Below are 9,771 nucleotides of genomic sequence, written 5' to 3' on the forward strand. Positions count from 1 at the left end.
CTATGCTGGACTTCTTATGCTTCTTACCTGTGAGCACCTGATGGTGCTCACTACTTTTGTTAGCAGCTCAAGGAAACACATAGAGACACTTATTTACTAGAATCATGTGTTGCATCTTAATTTAAGTGGAAACCTAGATCTGCATATACTGAAGTAGCTTGAGAAGAGTTTTGATTTAATACTGAAATTCCTGTTTCCTATCTTTGCTATAAAGATCCCATGCATATAGATATAAAGTACCCCCCTCCCCCAATTCACAACCATCATAGATGACAGGCTATTAAGCCCCATCCTTAAGAAGACATTTAGACCAAGGATGTCTCCTGCTTATGCCTTTATTTGGTGAAATGCCTTGGTGAGTAGACAGGGCTTCTATGTCTTGAAAGTCAGTAAATAGCAGTTTAGGGGAACAAGTGCAGAGTAGGGAGTGTGAGTTGGAGAACTCCACTGAAAACGGTGCTGCCAGTCTCAAGAATATATTGTATTTATTTGCATACCACATGCACCTTTCCCCACAAAATTAGTATTTCCAAATTAGAGTGCATGCCCTAAGCAGGGAAGCTGATTTTCTGCTCAGAATAGTAGCATGGAGATGCTGTAAGATGGTTGGTGCTTTTCATTCTCTTTCCTCCAGCGGCCCCATCGAGGGAGGGGCAGATGTGGTGGGAGGGAGCACAGGGGTGGAGGCATATAGTGGTATGGCCTCATTTCACTTTGATTCCTGCTGTACCTGAAATGTGAAGCCAACTGCCCAGCAGCAGCAGTGGCATTTTTGTTCAGCCAGTGCTGGAGGAGTCAATTAACATCATGGGTTATTATAACCTACCTGATTTACTTCTAATTCCTCCTTACCCCACAGGTGTTAAAGATCCTCTCTCTTTTTTATGGTCTTGGTGTTCCACTAAACCAGCTATCATTTCTTCAGCAATTTTGCTGTCTGTTAGCTGTTAGATACTCCCAGTCTCTCTCCTTTTATTTCACAGCCCTGCAAAATGTTTTTAGTTCTTTTCAAAATCCTAGATCCGCCCATGGAGTTCACTCTTTAGCAACAGCTATAGTTTGAGCTTTTGGCTGAGCAGCCAAAGCTTTTGACAGTTCAGCTATGAAAGGGTTAAAAATGTAGCTTCTGCCTAAGCAGGAAAGAGACTGAGTGAATGGAAGAGTAGGTTCTGTCTCTACTGGTGACCATAACTTTGGAAACATCCTTTTTTCCCTTCCTTCTGCCTTCCCAAAAACAAGTTGCAAGTCTTAAATGGGGTTGTGTGATACGCTAGAAAATATGGTAAATCTTGACTATTGTGCCTTAATTGATATTGGCTTGTGATGTTAAAAAGGCATTAAAGTTTGACTGCCCGATGCAGGATTTTTGCAGTGGACTATACCTGTAGGCATAAGTTCTTTGTATCCCTTTCTTGTAGACTTTCATTTATAAGCGGAGTAACCCAAACCATGAAACATCAAGTGTTCTACTGACAGTTAGAATTCAGTTCATTTAAGATCTTTGAATGTGAGCAGAACAAAATTAATTTGCACCTTTGGTTTTTAGGCTCGCACTACTAAAGTATTACACAGATAGGAAAAAGTCTGTATTTCACACCCAGGCTACTGTAGAAAGGTAGGTGGTAGTGCTACCCTGAGGTATGTAGTAGATCAGTAATGTATTAAGTTATTTACCTTAGTGGTAGGTAAATACATTGGTCACAAAGAAGGGAAAGTCTTACAGAAAGATAACAAAGATGTAAGAAGGCAGCCGGGCCCCGAGGACAGCGGGCCTTAGGGGAGCAGTGGTGACTTCCAGCTGCCAGCGTGATAATGCAGTTGCAGTGGTAGCTGATACAGGCAGTCCTCAGACTTACGACACAATTGGTTCCTGAAAGCTGCATCTTGAGACAAAACATTGCAACTTGGAACCGATTTTCCCATAGGAACCAATGTTATAAATGGGGGATTGGTTCCTGAACCAAGACCCAATACCCTATTTTCACCAAAAATAACCCAGAATTTCATACTCAATCAATTATAAATGAGTAATATAGCTACAATAATGTATTTCTATTGTAAATAGCAATTATATTGATTTGGAGGAATTTCTTTGAGGTGACTCTGCTGGACTTTTTGAAGGGCTCTTGGCTGCACTTTTTGAAGGGCTCTTGGCTGGAGTCTTCTCAGGAGTCTTGGCTGCAGGTTTTTCTGGAGTCTTGTCTGCTTTCTTAAAGAAGGTGTCCGAGGAAGTTTGGACAGATGTTCTCCAGGGAGATGTGCAATGCAGCAAACTTGTTTGCTGGTGTGGCATCAGATCAGATCAAGCATTGTAAAGTCGAAACTGACATCAGAAAGTTGAAAAAGGACATCGATTTACAAATGTTGTAAGTGTGAAACGTTGTAACTCGAAACATTGTAAGTTGAGGACTGCCTGTATTTTTCTCATCTCCCCACAAATTGGCACCTGTGGTAGCTGCCTCAATCGCCCCACCCTGTTTATGCTACTGGGTTATAACATCCATGCACTTTTTTTCCATTTAAAACCTGGAATGTATTATGTAAAGCATAGCACAGCCAGTCTTATGTAAACTCTGAGAATCCTTTTACTATGTACAGTTTTATGAGGGTAAAGATAGATGTAACAGTTGTATCCATATCAAAGATTACTGATAAAAATTGTTATGATGCAGCTGTTACATTTGCATGATTCTGTAGTGATGCAAGCCCTAGTAAACTGTTCCAACTTTAATCTTGCTTCAGTCAGGGTCGAAACTAGGGCAGTTTAGCTCATATAACCACAGGCTCATACAGACAGAGCAATTCCTGGTGTAAGAGCTGATGCATACTCCTAAGCAACAGCAGCTCCTCCTCCGTTTTTAAAGTATGTATGTCCATACTCTGAGGAGTGATTTAGCTTAAACTTAAACTCTAAGGAAATACAGTTCACTTGTAAAATGAAGTACTCATTAATCGTACTGTGGATCTTCAAACATAAGAGGGAAAAAGATTGAAGTCAATATATTTATTTTTATTTTTGTCATTCTGAAAGATGATTGTCACACATGCTAATACAACTATTTGGGTTCAATGTGGTAAGCACAGATTACAGTAGTAAGAAAGATGCATCAGCCTAGGCTTTAGCACGTGTTACCACCCATAGCATGTACCAACAGTTCCTGGAGAGCTTTGTATTCTGATTGCTAGCTCATGATACAGCCTGAGTTACTGTTAGGGTGGCCATCATAGAGGACATTTTGGTTTTCTGCTACTCTGTCCTCTAGTCATATGAAATCCGATGCCTTTTATGTCCTCTATTTTTTCTTAAAGAGAAAAATAGAGGACATAAAGGTGTCCAGTTTCATATCAATAGAGGACAGCACAACTGGACTGTCCTCTATGATGGCCACCCTAGTTACTGTATTTGTTTTTTAATAGTACAGGTACTGCTAGCTGGATTAAAGTAGCCACAGGGATGCTGGCATACGCTCTGATTCCATTTTCATTTTGCTATAAAGACTACTTTTAGGCTTGAAGTAAACTAGTTCCCTAGCTAAAGAGCTAGGGGTTGTTTCCAAGACCTTTTAAAATGTTACATAAAATGTTGCAGTGCAATAGTCTTGAGGCAGGAAAAGTGACATTGCTATATGTACTATTGCATATAGCATATATGCAATTGCTATATGCATATATGACATTGCATATAATGTACTATTGAAATTTTAGGCTTAAACACACATTTTCAAAAGGGAATGGTGCTCTCCGTATTGAGTTGTAGGGTAAGCCAAGATGAATCAGCCTTTTGGAATTTGGAAACTTCCTGTCATTGTCATCAAACTAGCAGGAGGCGTTTTGGCTTACTGTAACATCTAAATCAGCAATTTAGATTCTTAGTTCCCTTGTTTTAGAATTTTTTCTGTTTTTGTTTTTTTTCCCCACTGAAAGTTAATATATGAGTGGTAACAGCTGAAATGGAATTTAAATCCGTTAATATATAAAGGGAGGCCACAAAAATTTAATAAATACGAATCTGATGTAGCATTTGAGCTGTCTTGGAGCAAGCCATATACTTCATTGTTGAAAGCAAAGGCAAGAGGTCAGGGGAAGAGGATAAGAATATAAAAATAGACTGATGGAGCGCATATGGAACATCCAAACAAAAGTCATCATCTTCAAGATTTTGGCAATCCTTTTATTAAACTATTTGCCATTATTATGTTCTGTAGGAAATGAAACAGAGTCTCAGTTTGTGTAAACCACTGTAGCTTTATTGAACCTACCTCATCTGAGGATCTGACCATAAACTAAATTTTTATGGAATTTTATCTTAAAAAAGAGTGTACCAGTAATTTTTTGGGGAAGATCATATTAACCTAGACTTTACAATGCACTTTTCAAAAAAGTTATACTTTTCTAAAAATGGGAACGGTCATATGCATTTAAGAATAAATCAATACTTGTTTTAATAGTCTCATCTCTATTCTGTGTCCATAGATTTATACAGCCAAAACTATTTTTCTCCTTAAGTTTCAGATATTAGTGCTTGATTTTGTTAGCTGCAGTAAAAAAGCTAAAAAATTTAAAAAGTACATTGGCTATATTTTTGTCAGGTATATTCATACATATGAAGAAATGAGCCTATGCAGATATCAGAGTATTTGTAAAACCAGATTTCTCATATATCCACCTGATTGTGGTAAACGTTATTACTTTTTAAATCACATTAGAAATCTTGTGTTGTTTGCTTTCCAGACAGACTTTCTTACTTTGTAACTTTCTTAGAAAGATAGCTCTTTCATGAAAGTTTACTAAGTCTAAAACAGTGGTTCTTAACCTTTTTGGCATCCAGATACCCCACCACTGCAGTTTTGAATGCGGTGGCACCCCTGGGTGAGAATCCTTGTTGGTGCTGCCTAAGCTTACCTGAGTGCTTCTCAGCCAGGTTCCAGGAGAACTGTAGGTGAGAACAGACCAGAAAGAGCTGCACAGCATGAGGCAGTTTTGCTTAAAGCCTTAATGCAGGGGCAGCATGCTGGGCACCTAGCCACTGCCACTGTGGCACCTCATTTGGGAACTACTAGTCCAGAACCTTTTTGTACAAGGTAGAATCTGAATTTAGCATTTCAGAGATGCTGTTTTTTTTTGGGGGGGGGTGTTTTTTGTGGGGGGGGGGGTTTAAGATCAGGCTCTCTAAGTATGAGAACTTTTTTGTTTCTCCAAAGGTTGGATAGCTTGCTACCCCTGTTTCTGTAAACTATAAATCATGCAAATTGGAGTCGAAATATACCAACTTCATCGTTTCTAAAGCGTTGATGACCTAAATTGTTGCATTTTGAGATCAAATCATACTAGCTAAGAAGTATTCTGTGTGTGTGTTAAACTGACTCATACATTTATTTTAATCAAAATCAAGAAGGGTGTACTGGCTATGCCTCTTGTCCAGCGATAATTATTCATTTTATATGAGAAGTTTTTGAGAATTAAAGATTTGAGCCCAGTACAACTTATTGAAGTAATGTGCCAGACAAGATTTGAGTGTTTCACTTATTTCCGTATTATATAAACCATATGGTAGACTGTTTATATTCTCTGGATTTCAGTGTACAGGAGACCTATGAAGCAAAGAGGCATGAGTTCTTTGGTGAATTACAGCGGAAGGAGGAAGAGATGAGACAGACATTTGTGCAGAGAGTCAAGGAGAAAGAAGCAATACTGAAAGAAGCTGAGCGTGATGTATGTATGCCTCTGTTTTTCTATTTAATTTGATGGTGCTTGAAATTTTTTGCAAAATTGCAACAGTGTTGATATTCTGTAATAAAATTTAATTTAACATTTAAATTGCATTTCCATTGAGGGGCCATGACTAGAATGGCTCCTTTGTACTAGATGTTGTACCAACAATGTATAACAGTTCCTGCCCCAGAGCATTTGCAGTCTGAAGGGCTGCCTGTCTGGGTGAAACAAATAAATGGGCTGGGATAAAGGGCGATGAAGTTGGGGTAATGGGTGTAATAGTCTGTGCAATTTTTAGCTCTTGTGTAACATGATCCCTGCTCACCATGCCTTACTGGATATCAAGTTGTAGTTTTCTATATGAATTGTAGTAGGGGTAATTTTTGAGCAGAGAGCAGAAAGAAAGATAAGATGGTGACTGTGGGTATTGACCCACAGAGGAAGGTTTGAAATCAGCAGTATTTTAAGATGCTACTTTAAAGATAGCTAACAGGCAGGACCACCCTATTGAACCTCAAAAAAAGTAGGTGACAAAATCATATTTTGCCAATCCCGCTTGATGGTAGCCAAAATTCAGTGACAGTGCGACTGAAGAATACTTTATTCCCCAAAGAAACCAGCTCCTTGGTATCTTTGTTCATAATGGACACATCTACATGAGATGCTTACTGCACAGTTTACTAATTAACTATGCAGTAAACATCTCTGTGTCTACATGTGCCGCACCTATTAGGGCATACAAAACTATTAAACTCCAAAGCAGAGTAGTACTTGTAAATAAAAGTACTACCCTGCTCCAGATGGTTTTTTTTTTTTGTGCACAGCAGCACATGTGTAGATGCTGAGCCAGCTGACTGGGCCACGAGGGTGCTTCTGTGACTGGGCTGTCTGCAGGCTAGTGTGCCAGAAGGCTAACGTAGGGAAAAAATGCAAAAGTACTTGTTGCAGAAGTGCGTTATTTGATGTTGGCATCACTGGCAGAGTGAAGGTAGGAGTTAAACTTGCAGTAGAATGATGAGGATACAGCAAAACTGTAGAAGACTTGGAAAGTCGAGATAAATAATTTTTATTGGTAGTCGAGGGTGATGTATAGGGGGTGCACGCAGGTGCATGTGCACCCCCTGCAAAAAGGCACTGCCGACAGTGCCGGCGCTGCCTTTTTGCATGAGTGGGCGGTCGCTGCTTGCCACCCCACTGCTGACACCGCCAGTAATATCTGCAGGCGGTTCCCCCGCTGCCAACAGTGTTGGCGGTGTCTGCAGGTGCTCCGTGCTTACCGCCACTGGGCTCCTGCTGCCACACTCCCACCACTGCCGGTGCAACTGTGCCCTGCCCAGCCACTGGGGACACATGCCATTCATGTTGGTAGTGGAAGAGGAAAGACAGTAGAAGGAAAATTAAACTGTTTTTTGCTGTATTATTTATAAAGCCCTCATTTCGGTAGGATGTAGATATGACTTAAACAATTAAAGATAATTACAACATGGTGGAAGAAATCCATAGACTGTTTGTTCTTTAGCCCAAGTTGATGCTATATACAATTATAAGGACTTGTTAGTACTTGTGACAGCCAATAAGAAATTGTACTGTTTTGGAGTGTCTAGCTCCACATTGGGTGTGTCTACACATGCTATTATGGCACATGAATAAACTGCAGAGGTTATTGCTTTGCAGGTTAATGCCCCCAGGAAGCTCCCAGGCATGCTGTTTACATATATGGCCAGACAGCAGCACATTGAGCCAGGTCCAAACAGCCCTGGTTGGCAGGGACCCCGGGTGTCAGCCTGCTAGCCCAGGGTGGCTCCAACCCAGGTCAGTGTGCTGTGGAGGGGCTGGCTGGGAAACAAGAATGCTTCAGTACAGGGCTAGCCTGCAGGCAGCCCCTGCACTGAAGCATCCTTGTGCCCCAGCTGGCCGGCTCAGCATCTACACATGTGCTGCTGTGCATAAAAAACTCCAGAGCAGAGTAGTATTTGTATTTACAACTATTTGCTTGTGTTTACAAGTACTACCCTGCTCCAGAGTTTAATCATTTTGTGTACCCTAATAGCTTATAGGGGCACACATGGAGACAGAGATGCTTACTGCACAGTTAATTAGTCAACTGTGCAGTAAACATCTCCATGTAGACGTGCCCATTATAAATGAAGATACCAAGGAGCTGGTTTCTTTGGGGAATAGAGTATTCTTTAATCTCATTGTTACTGAGTTTTGTCTGCCATCAATCAGGATTGGCAAAATATGATTTTGTCATCTACTTTTTTGAGGTTCGCTATAGTGGTCCTGCCTGTTAACTGTCTTTAAAGTACTGTCTTAAAATTGCTTGTCATTTCAAACTCGGTTAATGCTGTTAACCTTCTACTATTTTTTTTCCATGTGCCTCAGTCATATTTGGGAGGGGATGCATGCGTTTGTTTGTTAGAGTTTTATAGTTTCAATATCAAGAGGATGTTTAACTAGGGTCAGAATTTCTAAACAGGATAGAAGCTTCAATTTTTATAGCTATAAAGATAACATGTATAGTTAGTTCATTAGGAATAAACTATGCCAATATGAACATTCTCATATTGAAGAAACAGTTTTGTGTCCAAAGGCAGCACTCGCAGATTGTATCCAGTGTTGAATATAGTTGTCTGTGTTTACTTTTTGGAAAAGATGGCTACCTAGTCAGAGGAAATGCTCAACCTTCTTTAAGGGTTGCCTTCTAATTGTAGAGGAGCAGCTGGTTGGTTTGGCCTGGATTGCTAAAGGATTTTGGCTTTTATGCAGTTGTCAGTGAGACCATGCATTTCATACTCTTCACAGAAGCGATCAAGTGTGCCCTGGAGCTCTGTAGTTGAGTGGGCACACATGACAGTCATCAGCATATTGAAGATCAGAAATGGAGGTGTTGGTTATCTTGGACCACAGTACAGATGGCAAAGAGTTGGTGCATCTTTGCCTGACTAGTGCTAATATTGAAGGGGTTCTTTTCCCAGCTGTTGTTTAGGATGATTGCTGCCATGCCAACATGAAGAATTCCAATAATGGTAACAAATTTTGGCATGCATCCAAGTCCTATCAGGCCGTTCCATAAGGCCTCAGTAGATTGAATCAAAGGCCTTAGTCAGGACAGCAAAGGCCAAATAAAGATCTTGGTGTTGCTTGTGGCACTTTTCTCCTGCAGCTGTCTGGCAACAAAGATCATGTCTATTGTAAATTTGAGTGGTCTTAAACCCCATTAGGCACAATCTCTTCAGTGAGGAAAATGAGTCTATCAGGGAGAATGTGGGAGAGGATCTTCCTAGCTGTGGGCAGGAGTGCAATACCATGGTATCTGCTGCAATCAATCTCCTTTTTTGAATATGGTATTCATTCTGGCATCTCTTGAATGATTGGGAATTTGTTCGTGTTCTCAGATATTCATAGTAATGACATGCAAGACATGTAAGAGAGTTTTTTTCCACCTTGCTTATTAATTTTAGCTGGTGTTCCATCAGAACCACATGCTTTATTGTTTTTTATATGCTTAATGGCTTTCAGGACCTCTTGGTAAGTTGGTGGATCTTCAAGGTAGTCCTTATAGGGTATTGTGGAATAGCATTGATGGTATTGTCTTCAACATTCAGATCTTGATTCAGGAGCTCTTGAAAGTGTTCTTTCTACTGGGTGTTTATGGTGAAACTGTCTCTGAAGAGTGTTGTTCCATTGTTGGAGCTCAGAAGGATGGCTGTAGAGATCCAGGATTTCCTAGAGGGAGGTGCAGGAGCTGCATCCTGCATTTCAAGGATGACTAGTGCCCCTGCTCCCAGGCTCCTCCACCTGCACTGGTGAGGTCAGACTACACTGTGGAACTTTGGGAGACTTTAAGTCTCTAAAGCAGCTGGAAATCCTTCCTCCCTTTTTTTTGTGCTCAGAGGCATGCCTTCTCCCCACCTCACCCCCTTTCCCTGCCTGCTGCAGTGGCAGGTTGAGAGAGGGGGAAGGGCAAGGGGAGTGTGGGGGACATACCTCTGAGCACGGAAGGGAAGGGAGTGGGATTTTCACCTGCTTCAGAAACTTAAAGTCCTTAGAAGCTCC

The 9,771-nt window shown here is 40.8% G+C and overlaps 1 protein-coding gene across 1 annotated transcript in view; it reads left to right on the top strand.

Moving 5' to 3' along the window:
• Positions 1-9,771, top strand: part of SEPT10 (septin 10) — a 76,788-nt gene that overhangs the window by 54,951 nt on the left and 12,066 nt on the right. The window contains exon 8 of the mRNA XM_019524964.1: positions 5,580-5,712. Coding sequence (XP_019380509.1) covers positions 5,580-5,712 — 133 coding nt within the window. The remainder of the gene's footprint in view (positions 1-5,579; positions 5,713-9,771) is intronic.

The sequence above is a fragment of the Gavialis gangeticus genome, unplaced genomic scaffold (genome assembly GCF_001723915.1).
Source record: "Gavialis gangeticus isolate Ggan-Ray unplaced genomic scaffold, GavGan_comp1, whole genome shotgun sequence".
In the NCBI taxonomy this organism is placed as follows: Eukaryota; Metazoa; Chordata; order Crocodylia; family Gavialidae; genus Gavialis; species Gavialis gangeticus.